General features: G+C 47.5%; 1 protein-coding gene across 1 annotated transcript in view; it reads right to left on the bottom strand.

The window, feature by feature from the left end:
* The window catches only part of LOC119386130 (uncharacterized), a 128,432-nt gene extending 106,450 nt beyond the window's left edge, over window positions 1-21,982 (bottom strand). Inside the window, exons 1-2 of the mRNA XM_037653477.2 lie at window positions 21,396-21,982; window positions 15,723-15,770 (exon numbers count right to left, since the gene is read on the bottom strand). Of these exons, the coding sequence (XP_037509405.2) occupies window positions 15,723-15,770; window positions 21,396-21,477 (130 nt within the window). The 5' untranslated portion in view covers window positions 21,478-21,982. The remainder of the gene's footprint in view (window positions 1-15,722; window positions 15,771-21,395) is intronic.
* Between the last annotated feature and the right edge of the window lie 1,232 nt (window positions 21,983-23,214).

Below are 23,214 nucleotides of genomic sequence, written 5' to 3'. Positions count from 1 at the left end.
TAGCGGGAGATAGTGTGATTTTTTTCGATAGCTGTAGCCTCGGTAAGGAATTCGGCCACCGTCGTGGGCGGGTGGCGGACAAGTCCCGCGAACAGTTCTTGTTTAACACCCCGTATGCGTTTTGAGCTGTGCTTTTTGTATGCAAAAGATATGACAGGGATTTTTCTCCGTCGAATTTTCTTACTCAACTAGGTCTCACTACACTTGCGAATCGTCGCCACGTTGAATACCTGAAATTTCTTTACAATTTAATCAATTATCCCCGCCTCGACACTCTAGACAGTTATCGTAAGTTCTCCAGACCTTTTTTCTACGCGGAGAGACCACGCCCTTAACATGACAACTTTTTTCACCCGCACTGACATGTTCAAATATAGCTTTTTTTCCTGCAACTATAGAATCCTGCAATTTGTTGCCCGAAAGTGTGCGTTGCTTACCACTCAAAGAATTTCTGGAAGCCTGTTCATGAATGTTGATTAGCTGTTATTGTTTTGTTTTCTTTTCCCACTCCTGCAATAGCCTCATTGAGGCTGCCGTATGTAAAAATAAAAAATAAAAATAAGCAGGCGAACTTTTTGTCTTCGGGCTTCGCAGCGTCGGCCTGGCGGAAAATTCGAGTAATCTCTTCCGTGAAGATGGTGACGTTTTCGTTTGGTAGCTGCACCTGCGTCTCCAGCAAAGAAGCAGCCCTTTCCTTGCGGACGACGCTTGTGAACGTGTACAGGAATGCGCTGCGGAAAAGGTCCCAGGATTGAAGTGACGACTCCCGATTCTCAAACTAGGTTTTTGCCGCGTCTTCTAGGTAGAAGTAGACGTGACGCAGCTTGTCTTCGGTGCTCCAATTGTTAAAGGCGGCGACACGGTCGTATATTTCAATGCAGGTTACCGGGTCTTCGAATGATAAACCGCGGAACGTTGGAGGCTCCCTGGGTTGCCGGAGCAGAATCGGTGCAGGCGGCACAGTGGCTGTCATCGTCGCTGTGGTCGAGGTCAGGGTCTTGGTTTGCCAAGTCTTCTCACGTAGAGGCCCGTACTCTGGCGGTAGACCTTGCTGCCTGCGTCTAGCTCGCTGTTGCACGAGGTCTTCGATGTCTTCTTCACGCTGTGGGCTTGGTTCTTGGCTTTCCGTAGGTGTACGGAACATCAACGAAGCCGCACCTCCACCAGATGTCACGTGGTCGTCACGTCGACGAAAACCGCAGGCGACGTGTCCAAGGTGAAACTTTATTTGGCCGAACATGTGGTCGAGAAACGGAAAATTAATTTACAGGAATACACACGGAATGCACTGATAGCGGCGAACAGAGCGTCGGCCGTCTATCAACTCACAAGTGGTGAAGCGCGTCGGCATTTATACATGTGCCGTCGAATATTTCAGCGTTATCACTAATTGTCACGCAAGCTCTAGAATAAGCTGGAGTGTTCGCGTCTTGCGCAATCTTAACAAAACGATCTTAACAAAACGAAGGAGCATGAAGCGATACCGAGGGGAGGGCTGCGTTAATCAAGCAGCAACTGTGAACTTTTACTCTAAGGGCGCGGTCGCGAAAGCTGGAGCGCGTGCAATATCGACAGACATCAGCTAACGGCTCGTATACCCTTCTACGCACTGTGATGTCACCGCTTGATGCTGATACGACAAACTGCATGAAAACCGCTTCTCTCCCGGAAGTGGCCGTAATCTCATACACCAGCAATTCGTAGAGTTACGCGTGATCAGACCAAAAAGAGTTAGCTGCTAGCGTTAGTTCGCATAATATTACGTCAGGTAATGCTGTCTTATTCACTGCTTCTTCCATTCGCTGAAACAGAACTTTTTTTTCAAAATTCAAGAGACAAATTTCTCTCCCCACCAACTCTTGAATCAACAACACCCCCCCCCCCCCCTCTGCCACGCCGCCGCAGAGCAGATTAACGTGCCGCCGCCAGAGGTGAAAACACCAGCGCGCTGCCGCCGGTGATGTTGGACCAGCGCACAGGTCTAAGTGGAACTGTAGAGGTCTAGTAGGGAAAAGATCGGTCCGACAACAATATGTAAAAAACAACCAACCGAAACCCGATGTGGTAATGCTACAAGAAACCGTAGGCGCGTCGTTCAAAGTCGCAGGATATCGCGCCCTTGTCCCTAAATTCCAAATAGATGAAAGCATCACCACACGAATCAGAAATGGCCTAGTGCCCGTAGAACACAAGATTAAATGCCCGCAGGTCGACCATATCATGATAGAGATTCTTTCTTACAAAACGCAAAAGAATAGCATATTTCTACTCAACATATTCAGTAACTCATCAAAAAAACGGCACATTTTTACTCCCTGCTTTAAAAGCGTGCTGGGCTCGCCGGCGTGAACCCACTAATCGTGGGTGGGGACTTCAACGCCCCGCCCTATACCTGGGAATATGGGAATACGGCCACACCAAAACCAAGGGAAAACACTTATGACAGGACTCGCAAGACTTGAAGTACACTCACATCACGTATCGGAGCGCCCAAACGCGAACTCGCAATAACCAGTATATAACCAAATACCACACCGGACTTTAAAATTATCAAAAAAGTGGAGAGGGCTACGAGGAAACACCCCGCAAGACCTCGGGAGCGACCACATGATCCCCGAGATCACGATAACACGAGTGGGAACCACCCCCACTCCCGGTCAAAAGCTTGAAATAGACTGACTGGGACAAGTTCCGCAAGCACGGGGACATGAGATTATACGACAAATCAATCGGCGACATTGGCACGTGGAGCATGGGCCTGGCCAGAGACGTCGGGGAGGCCACGCAAACCATCACTCCCGAAATCCCGACGAGGATGGTGGACAGTCACCTTACGCACCTCTGGGAAGCCAAGAATTCATACAAACCTGATGGAAAGGCCAGCGGCTCAATCAAAAGCCGAGGAAAAAGATTCACGAACTAAACAAGCAGATGAAGAGCGCTGTCAAACCCCGCACAAGCAACAGTGTGACAAAGTCTGCAACGCCGCGGATGGTCAACTTCACAACAGAAGTACGTGGCGTCTGCTGAGGCACCTGCTGGGCAAAACCCTGAGCGAATTCCATCAAAGAGACGACATGCAGAGACTTCTGCACAATAACAAAGCTCCTCGAGCGAGAAGCAGATAGTCAAGAAACTCTTCGACGAGTACCCTCCGGAACGACCGACCGTCAACCATGGCGGGTACACCGGAAGTCTCAATTCCAGGTTAAATGAAGACTTCAGTGAGGCGGAAATCAGAACCGCACTCTATGGATTCAACGACAAGTCAGCCCCGGGTCCGGACAGGGTTAAGAACAAAACGCTCAGAAACCTGGACGAAAGATCCATCACTAAACTTACGGGCTTTAATAACAAGTGCTGGGCAAAAGGCCACATCCCAGAGCAGTGGAAGAGATCGAAGGCAGTCATCGCACCCAAGCCCGGAAAACCGCCGAGCTTGGAGAACCTACGCCCACTCTGCCTCACGTCGTTGGTGGGCACGGTCATGGAACACGCCTTCGTAAACCGTATCAACAGTCATATCGAAGAAACGGAGGCCTACCCCCACCATGGTTGGCTTCTGATCCCGCCTGTCCACGCAGGACGTACAACTCGAGAATCAGATCCTTGACGACCCAAAAAACACCAGAGCCATCCTATGGCTGGGCCTGGACAAATCATTCGACAACGTCGCTCATGAGTCGATCCTAAAACAAATGTCTAACCGTAACCGGGCAGAAAGAGCCTACACCTACATGAGGGTCTTTCTAAACGACCGCGAAACCACCATGACGGTCCGCAACCTCGAGTCCGAAAGCAGGACCAAGGACAGTACTGGCACCCGCCAGGACTATGTTAAATCTCCGCTGCTTTTTAACCTGGTGGTCCTGGGCCTCCCCAGCAAACTACAGGACAAAAAGGAATCCACCACACCCTATACGCAGGTGCCTACCGGTGGCAGGGATCTGAGTATAGGGCGGGGTGTAGGGCGTTTTTATAGAACCTGGTATGGGGCCTGGTGTAGGGTGCTTTTTGTTTACTCTACTTTCAACACATTTATATCGTAATTACTACCATACACTTAAAACAGTACAATTAACAACCCCTATACCTTCCTTGGCTTCATTATCTGTTCTTTTTCATTAAGGTGGTATCAAAGAAAGAAACTAGCCCTGAAGCTTCAGAATGGGGCATAGCGCTAACACACACGGACGAGGAAGAGACAACAGGACAAGCGCTAACTTTCAACTGATCGTTTATTTTCGAAAGCAACAAAGGCCGTGTGTGTTAGCGCTATGCCCCATTCTGAAGCATATAACCAACTAGCCCAAAAAGCCACGTTAACCCTGAAGGTTCCCTTCTTTCACTTGTGTATTCAGTGTTATATAAGCCACAAGAGCTTTCGTTGTACTTACCAATCATGAGTGAACGGTAGATCGCTACATGCTCTGTGGAGTCCCACGAAGTTCTGCTTGGACTAGAGGAATTTCTGATATGCACGGTCAGTGTAGCAATTAACTTACGCATACATCTTCATTTCGGCTTCAGGAGTAACTTGCCCGCAAGTATGTTCAGGGTTACAAAAGACAACAACGCTGACATCCACCTGTTTTCAGATACGTGGCTTGAGTGTGAGAAATTCACGTTAGGTGTCTTGACGCGAGAAACTGATGATCGAATACCGAATGCCAATTAATGGCAAGCCTATTTTTATACAATAGAAGACATCTACTCTTAGAGACAACTGTCGGTCGCGACCTCTAGTGGAGCACTCATGTGGCTTATCTAAGAAAGAGGCTCCTCTCGATCAGTCACCTCTTCAAGTTCGTCGCACCAGGAATGTGGGAACCGCCAAGGTGCTGTGTACTGCCACTATTAAAACTATACAAAAAAATTTAACCCTTTGGGACGCCATGTACACAACTGTGCATAGGCGTGCGCAGGGTTCACCATCAGGGGGGGGCGAAGGTTCATCGCAGCGCCCCCCCCCTTGTAAGTTAATGTACGAGGCAGATTTTGCGCCCCCCCCCTCTTAGGTGACTAGGGGGGTCAATGTATGGGGCAGATTTTGCGCCCCCCTCTTTGGTTATTAGGGGGGGCGACCGCCCCCCCTGCCCCCCCTGTGCGCACGCCTATGCAACTGTGTACGCCACTGCTTTTTGCTATTTGTATTAACTAGGGGCTAAGAAAGAGCTAAATACATTCATGAATAGACCACGAATGGCTTCAGAATATATAGACATTTAACTACAAAGTAATTAGCAATGATTACTATAACACACATAAATTAACGTATTACGACGTTATTGTTGTTGCACTATGGTATCGAGTGCCTTATTGTATATGGTATGGTTATGGTATAAATTAACGTATTACGACGTTATTGTTATTGCACTATGGTATCGAGTGCCTTATTGTATATGGTATGGTTATGGTATAAATTAACGTATAACGACGTTATTGTTGTTGCACTATGGTATCGAGTGACACATTTACAGACAGTTCCTTTCAGAAAACAATCCCTTCTCCTCTCCGGGCGTTTCGGTACTCCACAGTGTTGGCCGTGACCTCAACATCCGCGTCTGGTCATGCCATCCACAAAAAGAACATGTTTGTCTGCTCGCAGGTGCGCGCTCTCGCCGCCCTTCCTTCTCGCAAGGTGAGGAGGACCACTCCATGAGGAGAAACACGCCGACGAACGGAGCATAGCGAAGGAAAGTGTATAACGAGCGAGTGCCTCTTTTGGATCATCAAACGCGTGTAGCTCCGTATTACGGCACCGCGGCTAAGTGTTTGTTCAAGAGTCGTGCACAACTGTAACACCACAACTAAGTTTCGACTTCTGGGTGGTTTACGGGCCCTTAATTGCGGCTTCCCTATTGAAAAATTCTACATGTGGTCTATAGACCGTTTTCACGGAGAGGAGGAGCGTAGCCTCGAACCGGTGTACTTTCGCGGCTCTCCCTCTCTACACCGCGAGTCCAACCATCCGACCGCTGCCGCTGGTGTGTGCGGATTCCCGAGTTTTGCATTGCGTGGTGCGTGAGAGGTCAGCGTGTTTCCATTTTTCGACGCGCTGAAGCAACTGTGCGGCCGCAAGTCGAAATCTCGGACTAGAACAGGTCGACCAGCTACCACTGCGCTGTGTTTGGTTGCGGCGGAAAAAAGAACGTAAAAGTCTGGCAGCCGAGGCATGCGAAGTGAACAATGCTCTTATTAAATGACTTCGCTTCTCTTAGGTCGCACGCCTTCTTCTCTCGCAAATCATGTATTATATGTGGTGTCTTCACAATGGCCACTTTTTCAAGTCATCACACCAGCTTGTGATTGTGCTTGGGTACTGGTACAATTTATGATCTGCACCAAAGACAATGGATGTAAAGGCTGACGATTAATACACAACATGTTTGGCCAAGAGTTGTTCTCTCATAACATTAACCTCTCTGATTTCTATGCTACAGCACATGATTTACAATGTCTGCGGCTAGAAAATGTTCCATCTTAGTGCGTGCAATTTCGACATTATCGAATTAGCACTTTCCAATCTACATGACAGAAAGGGCCGCATGACATGTGTGCTTTGGCGCAGGTAGGCCTCTCTAATGTTTCATCGAGAGCACGTTCTTTCTCGACTTGTCAATTTTCTGACGATAACTGGGGTAGCGTTATGACAACCGCACCTTTTTTTTTTTTTTTTTCGCGCGGTAACCTGGGTGCCGTGAACAATCGGGTCACGTTCCTTAAAGCCAGGTCGTTACCTGGACACGTGTGCTCGTCGTAATGCTTCTCAAATACTCGCCAGAAAACAAACTGACAATAATGTTACCAAAAAAAAAATCACAGCGTATCCACGGAGTGAATGATGATGAGTGGGCGAAGCTGCGGAGGTTCATCGGTAAACCGTGAATCTTCCGTGAATTCTGCCCAGTACATCATCACCGACGTGAGATCGGGCGCGTTTATACTAAAGGTTCGATGAGTTATGACGACTTGCAGCTCACTTTAATTTTACATGTACGCTGTGAATTTTCATTGTTTAGAAAACCATTGCTTTAGAAAACATCTGGCGTCTTTCGTTAAGCAGCTGGCGTCTTTTCGTTTTGCTTTAGAAACATCTGGCGTTCTTTCGTTTTGCTTTTAGAAAACATCTGGGGTCTTTCGTTGGTTTATTTCATCAATCAACGGCGTTTTGAACAAAATTTTTATTGTTTAATCACGCACAGGAGAAATCTCACCAGGCACTACCTTGGAGGTAAACAATGGCTGCTAATGGGAATGAGAAACAGGAGAAGTCGGCTTTTAGCTAACACTTACACTTTTACTTCTAACGTTTCCTACTGGAACATGCCAATGGCTGCTAATGGGGAATGAGAGACAGAAGAATTCGGCTTTTAGTTAACGCGCACGCTGCGAATTTTTTATTGTTCAACAACGCACAGGAAAAATCTCCCACTGGCACCACCTTGGAGGTCAAGATCTGGTACTAGCGTTACGACTGGTTACGCACTACGACTACGACAACTACGAGGGACGAACGGGTGCCGCTTTAAGGAGCTTCGCCCCTAAAATGGGCGCCCTTTCGGCGTATCGCTAGTGGCGGCGGCTCGCGCCGAAGGGAACTTATGCCATGCCATGCTTCCAGATGTGCAACAGGCTTATTTTCATTTTATCATCGTGCTGTTTCTGCGCCGAATTTTGACCTCACCTGTCGTACATCTGTTTCTTATCATGTGCAACGATCAGAAGCCACAAGCTTTAAACTACGACGGCGACACGAATCAAGAAAGGCATCGGTCTTTCTGCTCCTGTCGTTCCATGAACATTGTATTAAACGTGCCAAGCGGAACCAAACGGTCTGTTAAGGATTAGAGTTACGTTTAGTTTGAATAATCACGGCACGGAAACCCGGGAGTCATCTTAAACACTAATGCGCGCACCTAGCGCGCAGCCGGACAATAGCCTACGTGTTCGCTCGTCTCCATTTACGTTTCTCCAATTACTTCGAGGGTTGTCCTAAATGTTAACGCTCTCTTATAGTGCATATTCCAAGAACCACACAAGACCAGATATAACAAAATATACAAAGCAATTACCAATTTACAGATGCTGATTACGAACTGCATTGGCATTCTACTCATCGTCGGCGCTGCTGCGGGAACGTCTCGTGGGCCGCCGCTGCTTGCTGTTTCAGCAATTTTGAAGCTGACAGCTTAGCGATTATTTACCAGCGCCTTTACACTTGCGAAGCGTTGCTCTGTTTTGCCCGTGTACCGCGAAGAACAGCAATAGACCCTTTTTTTCATAAGTACGCCACCTGACGGTGGGCTTTTCGTCAGTTTCGCTTCCCAAAGGCGCGTGGGATAGCCAGCGCCATCGTGAGGGCATGGAAAGCGAGCCGTCAAATGCGTGAATGCTGGGATGTTTGTGTTGGCGGCTAGTTCTCCATGTCATCCGCTGAAATCTCACCGTTTCCGTGCTTGAACGAGCTCTTAGTACTCTCCGTTGGCCTTTCTGAGGTGCTTCCAATGCACAATGAGCAACATTTTGTACCCTTCAGCGGGTTGGACGAGCAGTTTGGCTCGACTTCTCACCGAAGGAAAGGAAGGACGTCACTGTCGCGGAAATATGCGACTGCAACTGGTGAAAATCCTGTCTGCCGCAAGCCACACCACGCAACTATTTTCCGGACGCCAGTTGTTGGGTATATGTGTATGCAGTGGCGTAGCCAGGGGGGGGGGGGCACACCGAGCCCGCCCCCCCCCCCCCCGAAATTTTTTGCCGTGGCACACAGAGCACAAAATGACACTCGACCACATCTGCCTGCCCGGCCCCCATTTCTGATCAAGGTGGTCCCCCCCCCCCCGAAAAAAATTTCTGCCTACGCCCCTGTTTGTATGTACGCGTGGCTTATGACATGCGAGTACTGTCGCTACTAATTTTTATTTTTCTGGCTGGCCTTACGAACCCTCGCAGTATTTATGCACAAACCATCTATCGCAATTCACCGCATGCAGGCACTCGGGAGAAGAATATTCATTCGTAAAAGCAAGGCTACACATGGCGCTGTGAAATAAGCACGTCCGTTTCTGTAGCGCGTTTACAAAACGGCGCCCTTCCGCACGTTCGTTTGACATCACGTACGGAGAGAGAGCACGTGTGTTTGTTGTAGAAGTTTTATCGCGTACCTTATCGCTGTTCTCGTCGCGATATCCTCGATGGTGGCACATGGGAACGCAGCACGTCTGCACCATTGCAGCACGCCGTCTCTACGAAAAACGTTGATGACAGTTCACGATTCGGCGGTGCTGAAATGTCACGCACTGGCACGTTGCCGAAGCCTGCGTCGTCTGCTGCGGTGCCCTCACAACGTCGCAGACGCTAGACGGCGCTGCGGCGGTGGAGAGCTTTAAAAATGGCAGCCTCCTTGTTAAATTGGTGTATATTTGCCATAAGGCATATATGCATTTCTTACGGCCGTGTACGGAACCTTATGGAAATTGTAAGGAAGATATGGAGATTGGCATATGGTCCATAATCAATGCCATGTGGCATACGGATTTAGTCGTAAGGAACAAATAGAGTCCGTATCTGTTATATGGAAAGACGCATACACATATAAGGAATATACGGAAAGCATGACATACGGACAGACCTGTCCGTACATCCGCATTACAGATACGGATTCCGTTCGGTCGAACGAATGGAACCTGTACGTGTGATCCGGATGTACGGAAAACATTCATACGTCACACATGAAAATTTCTTGGCCGCACATGTACATCTGTAAGATATGTAATATAATAACAATGCTGTCAGGTAATAATTAAAGTGCGTGTATGGATTACATTTATATCCATTACACGTGTAGCATTGTATTTGGAATTATTCATTTACAAACTGACCTACATTCAGGTGTCCCTCAATCTTAACGTAAAGCGTACATACGCATGCAAGGGGCATGCAAGGACTGGCCTACATTTAGATGTCCCACAATTAGATTTTCAAGCATATATAGGCATGCAAGGAGCTCGCATGCAAGGACTGACCTACATTCAGGTGTCCCTTAATCTGAATGTCAAGCGCACATAGGCATGCAAGGAGCACTAATTTTTGCACTTCCTAGTTCTCGCTAAATACAGCGACTCAGTGCAAGAATACAGCTCAGTATACGTACGTAATAGTATGTCAGGTGAATTACAATGAAATGACCTAAACAACGCCAGTGAACAATATATATGTATACCTGTAGTGAAATAGCAGTTAACGCATGGCAATAACAGTACAAAGCTAAGACATCACATACACTACAAACATTTAATTCAGGGTCGGCGCCAGCAGGGCCCCCCCCTAAGATTATCACCTGCCACCCCCTGCTCCCCCCACGAGCAAACATAATCAAAACACGCTGCCTAAGTTCCCAGCCTCCCCGCTCCTCAAGGAACACACTTGCAGTCAGTGCCTACCCCCACCCCACCCCCCGGTAAGAAACTCCTCGCACCGCCCCTACCTTATACCGGTGTCTCACGGGCACTTTCGATCCGAATTAGGCTCGATACGGATGAGGTGCTGCTACACGGTCACTTTTAATCGCGATCACACCTGATCGAGATCAAGATGATCGCGGTCAGTGCGTCGTAATATTGCTCCCTGATCGCGATTTGACTGACGTCTGAGCCATATGCGATACGGATTAGTTTGGACCGAGTAGCAGCGACCATTCTTGATCGCGATCAAGTAATCCGATGCGGATTGGAGCTGATCGTGATCAAAAGTGCCTGTGTGACACCGGTATTAATTACAGGTGTAAAATGGCCAATGCACAGAAAAAATGGTTTCACTGGAACTGCGATGCATTATATGATAGTATCTAATGTGGTTGATCTTGTTCCATGCTCAATATGTGCAAACATTTTGCAGAAATTGTCAGGAAAATTTCTATGTAAAAAACACATGTCACCTAGAGTTTCATAGCCTTTGTACTTGGAAGTTTTGGGGTTGAATTGTGTCTCTTGTACTTTGGGTCAACATTTCGATACACTGCACACTTGGAATGTTCGGAGTTGGAGTGATTGATTAGGCAGCTGTCAAGGCTTCGATAGACTACATGATCCGAAGGTAGACAGCTCGAGTTCTAAAACACTTGGTATAATAACTTATGGGTTATAATTCGGAGGTGAACGGTTTGATACCATTGACCTGCATGCTTGAAAGGTTCTGAGGTCGAACGTTTGATACTGTAGCGCCCTCCTTCGAGCGGCGCGCAAACCGGAGAGCGCGCGATGGCGAGAGAAGAAAATAAAGAAGGCGCTAGGCTGTGGCACGTGAAGCCACGGCTCACGTTCCTTGCTGGCATCGATTATCAATCAGGCGTGTCTTTCCTTCGCTCCTATGGCATAAGCCTACAAGTGGTGACCTAGGACAAAGACAATGACTGACTCGAATGCACCCTCAACTGAACAAGCCTCACGTCTGCAGGACGTCTAGGCCGTGCAACTGCGTCTCCCATCTTTCTGGCCACAGGACCCGCAAGTTTGGTTTCACCAGGTCGCGGCGCAATTCTCCCTGTACCGCATTGCCTCGGAGACGACACGCCACTACCACGTAGCCTCAGTCCTTCCTCCTGATGTTGCCAGCGAGCTCTCCGACGTCCTCTCGAACCCCTCGGATACTACGCCATATCAGCACCTTAAAACCAAGGTGCTGGAGCGATTCATGCATGCGGAACGCGTCTGCCTACAGCAGCTCCTGCAGAGGGGGACCTTGGCGACAGGCGCCCCTCCCAACTACTGCGCCGAATGCTTCTTGGGGAACACGACGTCTCTGCCCACTCAGCGTTGCTTCGCGAGCTCTTCCTCCAGCGCCTTTCTCAGCCAATCCACCTCGTCCTCGCGGCGGCCGGCGTCGTCAACCTCGACCGCCTGGCGGAGCTCGCCGATCAGGTTCATGAAGCGACCTCCCCATCTGTCAACGCTGTCTTACCACCAGCAGACACAGCGATTTCGCGCCTTGAGGCCCGCATCGACGAACTCGCCGCCTCCATTGCCGCACACCGGAGCCCCCTGCAGGAGACTCGTTCGCCTCGCTCCGGTCGTCGAGCTCTTCCACGCACACGAGATGCTCGGAGTTCCAGCCCTCCACCTCTCTACTGGTACCACCGGCGTTTCCGACACCGAGACACGAAGTGTACACCTCCATGTTTGAGGCAGGGAAACGCCTGCCGGGATCACTGACGGCGGCGTGTGATCTCACTTCTCGTTCCAGCCGCCTTTTCATGGTCACAGTCCAGCTATCGGGCGCCAGGTTCCTTATAGATACGGGCGCGGAAATTAGTGTTCTGCCCCCGACTAAGGCTGATCTTTTGAAGTCACAGGGGCAAGTGCTTCGTGCTTCCAACGCCTCGTCTATAGCGACGTATGGACTCCGACCTCTCACCCTCGACTTCGGCCTTCACTGCATTTTCCGGTAGGTTTTCGTCATCGCAGACGTGATTCAACCGATCATCGGCTCGGACTTCCTCTCATACTTCGATTTGGACGTCAGCGTGTGGCGACGCCGCCTCATAGACGGTCAGACTCATCTCTCCATCTCGGGAGTCATTTCCGACATCGCTCCATTGGCCATCCGCATGCTGATACCTTCCTCACCGTTCGAAAAAATCTTGGCGAGTTTCCAGGAGTTAACAAAGCCGTGCAACCTCACTCAGCCGCCTAAACATACGGTGACACACCACATCGTCACCCGGGGTCCACCGGCAGCCGCTCGACCACGCCGCCTGTTTGGATACCGCCTAGCCATTGCTAAACGGGAGTTTGACCACATGCTGCAGCTCGGCATTATACGCCCGTCGTCAAGCGCTTGGGCTTCCCCGCTGCATTTTGTGACAAAGCGTGATCCTGGTGACTGGCGTCCTTGTGGGGACTATCGAGCGTTGAACGCCAAGACTGTCCATGACAGCTATCCCCTACCTCACATCCAGGATTTTACATCGCGCCTCAACGGATGCACAATTTTCAGCAAAGTGGACGTTGTTAGGGTCTACCACCAGATTCCTGTCGAGCCCGCCTACATACCTAAGACCGCCATCACGACGCCCTTTGGGCTGTTTGAGTACGTGCGGATGCCTTTTGGACTCCGCAATTCGGCTCAAACTTTCCAGCGGTTCATTTGTGAGGTCACACGGGGCCTCCCTACTGTGTTTGCGTACTTTGACGATGTCCTCATCGGCAGCCGCACGCCTGAAGATCATGAGCACCATCTACACGCTCTGTTCCAACGTCTATAGCAGTACGGCCTCGTTGTGAACGCCTCCAAGTGTACTTTCGGCGCATCTGAGCACGAGTTCTTGGGCCATCACATATCATCCAAAGGAATACGCCCTCTCCGGTCCCACGTTACAGCAATCTAGGATTATCCTCAGCCTACAACACTGCGCCAATTACGCCAATTCCTGGGGCTTGTGAATTTTTCCAGGCGCTTCATACCACATTGTGCCGAACTACTACGACCGCTCACCGACCTCCTTCGGTCAAACGCCGGCCCGTCCTCCGCCATTCCTAGGTCGTCAGAGGCCCAGGCCGCCTTTACTGCTGCAGCAACTTCAAATATCTCTTCTTGTGCCACACACAGTGCTCACTAATTATTGCGGTCGTAGATATCAGGCCACAAGATGTAACTGTTATAGCTTTTCTTTCTAGCTGCTTAGTGTTACCCATGTTTTGCACATGTGTTTACTTGCATAACGATCGCAATGATGAATTCTTTCTCTAAAATTTCTTTTTTTTTGTTTCGGAGTAATGATCACACTCAGAACTTCTCGTCGCACAATGGCAGTTATAATGCCACATGCCAGTTTTGTGAAACAGTCACTGCGCAAATCAGTGCAGTAGCGCCTCGCTTTGTGACGTTTTGCCATGAATCCTGTATGTAAATTCCAGAACTGCCATTAGCGATTATTATGTGCTCGAGCATCACACTCTCTCATGTTATTTCTCTAACACTGAGATTAAATGCATCGTATCTTAAAAGGGCAAGAAAACTAGCCGCACGGTGAGGTGCGCGAACGAGCGCACGTGGATCGTCACTGCTCTCATCTGCGCAACCTTTCTGCTGCCGCGTAAAGTGCATGAATCAACAATGCATCGTTTTGCGCTGCCCTTGCTAAATTGCTGATGGGATGCGCAATTGCACGACACATTTAACTTTTCTGGTTCGGTAATCTTGCCAGCTCACCTGAGTCCTGAAATAGGTGCCTCCTCTTTATCACTGCACATTATCAAATAAATGTTACGCTTGGCTCTTTTTATGCTCCTTTGCGGTCCTAGTCTTGAATTTTTTGGAGTGAGTGTAAGTTTGCCGCTGTTTACGGTCTCACATTTATCCAACTATGAGACAGCTGATCAGCGAGGTTTTCAGTGCAGGTCTACAGGCGACCTTTCAACCAGAGACAGCGGTTGCCACCAAAGCACCGGTGGGCATATTCCTGTAGGATCCGCGAATCAGACGTCCGTGAACAGCATGAAATTCGGCAGACTTCCTTTTTTTCCCGGCCTTTTAATGCAACGATTGTACGTGAGGAAGGGGGAAATATAAAGGCAAAATTTTGAGCTTTGGAACACATGAAAATGGCGGCAGGAAAGACGAGAATTCTTTGTGGATTTCGGTTTTTGCGTGTTTCGAGCTCTTTTCTCATCGTTTAGACGAAATTACGTTTTCAGACACAGTGCGTTTTCAGCTGAGTTGCATGTTTGATAGATCATAGATAAAAGTTCGCGTATATAGTGGCTAATATACAGGCATTGAACTTGTCGAAAAGGGCTGTTTCATTTTTTTCCTTGCAATGTCTTTCCGACTAACTTTACCGTTGGCGATACATTTCAGTCTTTGTACTAAGTGTGAAAATTTCTGCTTACGCATCATTGACTTCCAGCCTATTTCAGATGCTTTGCACACGGAGGAGCGGTAAAAGAATTTTTACAGGGGAACGTGTACCGATACCGGGCGCGCAAGCTGAAAGTCAACAGAAGGCCGAACAAATAAATCGTTGGTGGTTCATCTGCATGTACAATCATCAACTCTTATGTGCACCTTTCTGCTGCTCCATATTACTTAGTCACAATCTATGCCAGTAACACATACAAGTAACTGGCTTTTTGATTGGGGTATCTTTTATCATATCTGAAAGTAAGGCAATCTGCATCGAAATAGTTACTTCGTATTACTTCATAAACATGGTTTCATCTGGTTGTACAGACTATACTTCAAGAATACATGCGACAGCACCAAACAAAATTCCAATTCAAACACGTTTCAAAATATATGTCACGAATATTAATGCGCTAAGTAATTAGCTGAGAAGGTCCACTATTTGCCATGAATCAAGGCACGTTGTCAGCGATTCTGCTACGAATATCCACACTACTCTGCTACGTGTTTATTTCTATATTTCAGTTCTATCAGGATATCCACGATTTTTCTGCGCGATGCAGGACCACATATTTCAGTACCGCATCTCCACAGGATTCAGATATCCGCATCTGATGGATTTCCGCAAGGTACGGATATCCACATCTTATGGATTTCCGCAAGATACAGATATCCGCATCTTATGGATCTCCGAATGATACGGCGATACGGCATTCCATATTCCAATAATTCGGTACCTGTGGACTCCGTTCATACAGAATTTTTAATAAAGAAGCACTATACCACATTTCCAAAGCAAGCACCAGAAATTTCCTTACCGCATATTGCACTGTCCTCGTCTTCTTCATCACGGTTCCCGTAATAATCTTTAAGGAAAAAAATAATTCAGGTCTGTATATTCGTTATTACAAAAGAATTAATGACTACCTATATTCGGAGTCGTTTGCTGCTCGTATAATCAACTTCAAGGTGAAGATATTAGGTGTGTACTGTACTTTGAAAAGTTGTTTTACAGTTTACTTAACATGAATAATTTAGTCATATCCGTACTATTGCTATGTAAACGCCATGAACCTAGAAAACTAATGCTGAGACGCGCAAGCACGTACCTCTCCTCGCGGCAATGTTGAACTGTCCACCGAGAAGCAAAGCTTGGCAAGCGAATGAGAAGGTGATGTGAACAGAGCCCGACTACGCTATCCTGTTCCACTCTTGAAGGCGAAGCTCAAGAAGCCTCCGACTTTTTTGCTTGAAAATTCCTAATGCGAAATTTATAATTGCAACTCGTGGGTTAATGAAGGGCTGCCAGTCAATGATGCAAGAATATCGAAGAATTTTGCGTATTTGCGTTTACATTAGGCAAGAAACTAAAAAACACTACAAACAAAACAAGAAAAGTGTCATGCCTGCGCGCAACATGCAACACAGACATAGCCTAAGCTGTACTGTGCTAAAAACCCACTACGCCATAATTCATAATTTATTGAAGTAGCACTACGCATCAGTAAGGCGATGTGCGCACGTACTACTAGCTCTAAATTTTGTTAATGATGCGACTGATGAGGATGACGTTGAATTATAGCTGAGGCCTTTGGAATGGGTGGGCTATTTGAAACCACCCACTTGTCGCGCGGTTCACATGGTGTGACACCTGGTGCCATTGTACGCATCTACCAGGCAGAATTACATCTTTAAAGTGACTCCATGGCGGGCATGACGCCTGTATAAGACATTTTTCGAAGAATGGCAGCCGTTTTATTAGTTTATTACTGTTCTTATTAGTTTATCACTGCAGCCGTTTTCTTAGTCGGTGCCACCGCACTTGAAGCAGCAGGAGGCGGAGAAACACCGTTGGTCCATTTGGGAGCTGCCCTACGCTGGAGAAGAGGCGTCACGCGCTGACGCGAAAGGCAAATCATGCAGCTGTGTTGCCACCGAATCGAATCACCGCGCCGCCGCATTTCGCTGACCATACAGTTTCCTACAATATTACAGCGAAAGCGTATGCTGCGCTGAGACTACCGAAGCGTTCCCAGTCGGCGCTCGTTGGTGTCATGATGCATTGCTTCACTCAACCGCTCCCAGACTGTGACCCCCCTGCCCCTTGCCAACCAAGAGCACTGTGAGAGGAAAGTGAGACAGATAAAAGGCGCATTTGTGAAGCCTCCTGCATGTGCCACGGTAGCGCAGTGGGCAGAGCGCCCGGCAGCTCCCATGAATGGAACTTTTTCTTCTAGCATTTCTTCGCCATCTGATCGTGTGCATTTTCCGTGACGGAAATACGCGCGTGAGGTCTTGGTGGACCCCAGCATAAAATACTTTCGTGTTAAAAGTACCGCGATGTGCTTGTAAAAGGGTACAGTAAAATCAAGGAATTGAGCAGGAGGTTGTTCTAAAGGAGAATACGCCACCTGTTTCTTGTAAAGATATACCAATTTCGTACGTTGTACAGGAGCAAGTTGAAAAAGAATTACATGACCTCGAGAGAGCGCGCATCATATATCGAGATAAACACTGCGAGTGGGCTCTTGTAATCGTTCGAACCAGACAATTCTGCAAGGATATGTGTGTATTGCAGAATAACGGTTAATCAGAGCACACAGATGGATCAGTACCCGCTGCCTTTACCGGAGGATATGTTTGTGTCCGTAGCAGGAGTCGCAGTGTTAACAGTCCTAGATCTTTTTAAGGCTTAGCTTTAAATTCAACTTGACGAATGAGCCCAAGAGCTTTTAACAGTAAACATCCATCTGGGCGTGCTTGGATTTAAAAGACTTCCCTACGGAGTGGCAAGTGCTCCAGCTATGTGCCAACCTGTCATGAACCAGATTTGTCGAGAAATTTCTGGCACTGCATGCTACACAAGCGGTGTCCTAATTCAGGAAGCCATACCTGAGAATGCTACTAAAGATCAGAAGGAGTGTTTCAGAAATTACAGGACCATGAAATTCGCGCCAACGCAGAAAAATGCTTCTTCTTTCAAAGCAAAGCTCATTGTCTGGCACATGTAATGGAGAAGAATGAGTTGCGTCCAGCACCAGACAAAGTGGAAGCCATCATGCATGCTCTTCAACCGAAGGATCTTGGCGGAGCCTACGCACGGCTCGCTCGTTTCGACATTCCGTTCCGTGTGTCCCTATAATCGACGTCTGCTTTAATGCAAGAACATACGACTGTGTACAGCCACCCATTTTTTTTACCTGAATGCCCGAGCATCGACAGCCGAACTGATAAGCCGCTTATAACGGAGCACAGCGTGGAAATGAACGAGAATACGCGCATGCGCGCTATAAGCAGTCCTGCGCAGCGGTCGTCTGCTAGGCTTTTCCGGGAACCGGACACGAGCCCCACTTGTTTTGAACACCGCTTTCGTCATCCTTTTGTTCTTCGCTGAACGCTGCCACCAAGTTATAAATAGATGGATGAGGTGTGATTGCACCCACTAATTATACTACGTGCGTATAGGCATTTTTAAAGGGGAGCTGTTAAGCTTTTTCTAATGCCGTGCAGAGTCGACAAGAAACTCTCATGGCCGGCGCGCGCTCTGGTTCTCTTCATCCTCTTCTACATGTTCTTAGTCAGTCTTCATGCTTAGTAAAGCGAATTAAGCCAAGCTATGCCAATATCAAACCAGTTAAGACAATACTAATTAAGGGCATTGTAATTACGACTTTTCTAACAAAGTGAGCGCTAATTAGGCTCTTGCTAATAAAGGTTATCATAAATAAAGGCGTGGTAATAAGACATACTAATTAAGACTATGTCAGCGCAATTATTGTATGACCTCGCTAATTAATAAAATATATTTGCTAATTAGGATCGGTCTATGTAAGACTGATAATAATGTGTTGCTTATTAGCAAGGTCTGCTTTAACATGACCCTAACTTGCAAGGTCCTAATTAGCATGATCTTCATTAGAAGTTCTTAATAGCATAGTCCTAAAAGCAAGGTTTTAATTAGCATGGTTCTAATTAACAAGATTCTAAGAGGTAGGACATGATTAGTAAGCGCCTCATTATATTGCCATAATTAGCGTGGTCTAGATTAGCCAGGTTTCAGTAAGCATGGTCTTAATTAGCGTGGTTAAGACATGGTTTGGCTTCATTCGCTTGATCTGAGCAATGCTTGGCTTGATTGGCTTGACGAAGTATGGTGACTGACTAAGAAAAATTAATGAAGAAAAAAACAAAGAGAGCCGGAGAGCGCGCTGGCCGCTATAATAGTTTCTTGTCGACTCCGCACGACATAACAAAAAGCTTTACGGTACCGCTGTAAAGATGCTGATACGCACGTAGTATAATCAGCGGGTGTTTATCACATCCCATCCATCTCAAGCGCGAGCACTTGACCTTTTCTTGATAACTTGATGGCAGCGTTCGCAAAAGAAAAAAAAAACAATGATAGCGGTGCTCAAGAAAGCGGGGTAGGTGTCCGGTTTCCGAGAAATCCTAGCAGATGACAGCTGCCCAGGAATGCTTATAGCGCGCATGCGTGAATTCTCGCTGATTTCGTTGCTGTGCACCGTTGTACGGCACTTATCAACCCCGCGGTCGACACCCGCGCGTTCAGGTTAAAAAAATTGGCGGCTACTTCGGATAATAAGCTGCATTGCACCATGTGTTCAGCCACGGCCGTGGTATAGGTCCCATAGCGACGTGCTGAATGCGAAGAGAGACATTGATATTGCTACGGTATGAGCCGGGTCAGGGTATGAGCCACGAGAGAAGAGGAAGAAGAGGTTCAGCTGAGTTGCCGCGTCCCAACGGTAGTAATTGCTCACCCGTTTGTAGTGTGTGAGCCACTCGTCCACGTCCTCGCCAGATTTGCCTCCGAAGGTACGAGGCTCTATCAGATGCTGACGCTGCCAAGGGCCAGCTGCGACCGAAGCAGGTAGCAAAGGTGCTGCTGGAACTGGTGCTGTGGCTGCAGCTGCGTAGTCCCGGGTTCCGTCTTCACCGCGAGACATGTCGACCTCCAGTGGTAACGGGGGAAGTCCAGCAATGTGGCGGCTTCGGCGTAGATCAGGCGGTTGCAGAACTGTGTTGCTTGATTCGATACCCCGCACCTCCACCACAAAACTGTTACGGTTCAATTGAGGTTAACTGTGTTGATTTACAGATGAATTCAGGCAATGATAGGTGGGGATGGCGTCCATAAGTAGAAGCAGCTCAACCTCCTCTTCCTCTTCTCTCGTGGCTCATACCCTGACCCGGCTCATACCGTAGCAATATCATACAGATGTGCACTCTAGTGTTACGGGTTGCATGCAACAAAGTACAACGACCGAAGTGCCCGTAGAAGGCATTTCACATATGCATAACTGTATCTGCAACAAATTTTAATTACTGACGATATTAGGTCGAAAGTTGCCCAGGGGAAAGTTTTGTTATACGTTTCAACTGGTACGAACTAGGAAAAGGAAATTGAAAACCACCGGGTGGTTGTCAATTTTCCGTTCTTAACCCTTCCACCACCTTGCGGGACCCCGCAGAACTGATTTGCAATATTATGGTACGAACTAGTCTGAAGTGGTTCCAGTTGAAAACTAACTGGTCTTCTGCAAGTCCACTCTGCTATGTTGCACCACAACCATGATGCACGAAATATATCAGTTTTTTTTTCCTTGCAACGAATGTGGAGACGCAGAGTAAACGTAACAAACTTTGCTGTTGCCAAGTTAGTTGGAAACAACTAAAGAAGGTGCACGAGGGCCAGAAACATATACGCCGCACGGTAGCGGCTTTTTTAAATGCAATGAATTTCTGTGGGAACCAGAGGCACTTTGACCGTTTATATCTATATATAGCTAGAATATCAAGCGGGACTTGAACCCTGGCCCTCCTCGTGGCAGTCGAGTATTCTACCACAAAGCCACACCGGTGCTTCAAACTCCGTCGGAAAAAGACCCTATATAGGCATCATTTCGGGCAAGGAATCACGTTAACGGATGTAATATAGCGCGGTAGAAGAGTAAAATAACGCCAGGACTCCCACGATTCAAATTGTGCAACGAGTGTGTGGTTTAAAAACTTCCCACCCATTAAAAGGGGTTCAGCCTTAATTCTTCATCGTCATCATCCACGGCTTTAACAAAATTCACATGTCTTACAGACGCGCAGTGGGTACCTCACTTGTCCGCAGAGAGAGGAGAGAGGAGAATAAGGATAAACGAAAGGCAGGGTGCTTAAACCAGGGCTAAGCCCGGTAGGCTACCCACCCCGCAGAATGATGAATAATGGAATAATTAGTACTTCTCCTACTTCACAAATTTGTGATATTTATGGTGTAGCGAGTACCTTGCAAGTGCACTTCCAGTAGTCACCTCACGGGAGTTCACAGCTAGCTCAATAAAGACCGCTTCCCCTGCTTTCGCTGTGAGTGCGCGGTGTGTTCCGCGCAGGCCTGGCATTTTAGAAATCTCAAACCTGTTTAGCTTTCCTTTAATTCACGCGGGACGTAAAACATGAATCAACAGAAGCAAGCAACTTACCGTAATCATGCGCACAGTTGAACACTCCATCGCAGACCTCGTAGCTTGGAATCAATTTATTGCTGTACTCACGACATCTCATGTCCTTTTCTTCATACGATGTCACAACTTCTCGGGACGTGCGAAAAAGAACGAAATAAAAAGAGATAAAGGAAATTGTGGGTCCCCAATTCGTCAGTTTTTTTCCAAACCCCTGTTTGGAGACACGCGTGTAACAGGAAGGAGCAGGGAATCGTTAGCACTTTGCATAAACAGGAAAGCGAATGGCTGCATCAGTGTGCCTTCCGTGTCCCTTTATTTGAGCGAATGTTCGCTTTCAGATGGCGATGTGAGACCGTTTATGTCTTTCATAGTGCTGTTAGATAGTTTGCGCGTGCTGCACCCTCCCTGTGTGCGCATTTCCGAAAACAGATATATTTTTGTGACGTGCGAAAAATAAATTAATGGAAAGTCTCGCATCCTATCCTCTCTTGTTGTTTCCTTGTTCTCAGCTTGCGCCACAAAACTTTCGTTAACCATTTCCTTTAATCCTCCGCTCTCGGTACTCTACGAACTCGGCACGCCTGAAACAGCCTGGATGATCGTTCTGACAGCAAGGTGTGAGCGCAAAAGGTTAAGAATGTGCACGGGGGAATTAGCCATTGCTTTCGCTCTAAAATCGAATTACACGCTTGGCGGCATGGTTATTTCTCTTAGCAATAATAACCATCCATCTTGTGCGTCTCTCTGTACAAGCAAGATCACGGGATGGAATGCCGGCATCGGCGGCCGCATTTGGGTGGAGGCGAAATCCTGGATTTAGGTGCACACTAAAAAACCCCAGGTGGTCAAAATTTGCGAAGCCCTCCACTACGGCGTCACTCATAATCATATCGTTGTTTTGGGATTTAAAACCACAACCATTATTTTTCTTTACACTAACACTGCGCGCTGGGCACGTCCATGTCACGAACGGTAGATGCGTTATAGGCATAATACCATGCTTCACATGAAGGTACATAGCGTTACTTCCCGCCAGGAAAAACAAGCAAGTCTATGAGAAAATACTTGTTGTGTGTCAAACACACGCCCCAAAAGGGAGTAAACGGTTGTTGTGACGTGCGGCAACGTCAATTCCAAAACGCAAAAAAAACCCTCGTGGTGCCAAAGCCGCGTTAGAGATCCGGAGCGCTCTCAAAGCGCAGCTATTCACTCCGCAAAAACTTATTTTTCTACTGTCTGGTACAGCACGCGGCGAAGGTATGCTCAAACATTGATCAATCGGCTCGCGCGCTCGTTGCCTCCGCTACTTTGCGCAACTTCTAAGATCTGTGCTCAGAGAACGCGCCCACTGAACGCGTACTTTTCTGCGGGAATAATGGTCTTATAACCACCGCATGAGTTGTTTTAAAGATGAGTAACGGTGAAATGCAGTCCGTCCGCCTTTAGGAATCTCACTTTCAGTTTCTGTTCCATTCAGCCTCAGCATGACTTCCTTTTCTGACACCTAAGGCGTTATGCAGATGGTGCTGAGTATCGTTTGCTAAAATCCGTAAACTCGATTTGATAAGAGGCTCGTTTTTACCGCTGTCCAATTAAATAACTTCTAACACAAATAAAATAAGGCCCGTGTACTTAGATTTAGGTGCACGTTAAAGAACCCCAGGTGGCCGAAATTTCCGGGGACCTCCACTACGGCGTCTCTCATAATCATATCATGGTTTTGGGACGTTAAACCCCAGATATTATTATTATTACAAATAAAATAGTTTCTGTTTGTGTTAAGAGTGTGCGATGATTGGGTATTATACTATTTTAAATATACCTGAAGGCTTATTAG

Source organism: Rhipicephalus sanguineus, chromosome 1, assembly GCF_013339695.2.
Source record: "Rhipicephalus sanguineus isolate Rsan-2018 chromosome 1, BIME_Rsan_1.4, whole genome shotgun sequence".
Classification (NCBI taxonomy): domain Eukaryota; kingdom Metazoa; phylum Arthropoda; class Arachnida; order Ixodida; family Ixodidae; genus Rhipicephalus; species Rhipicephalus sanguineus.
The sequence above is the reverse complement of the archived record's forward strand: the minus strand, read 5'-3'. Positions and strand labels throughout refer to the sequence as shown.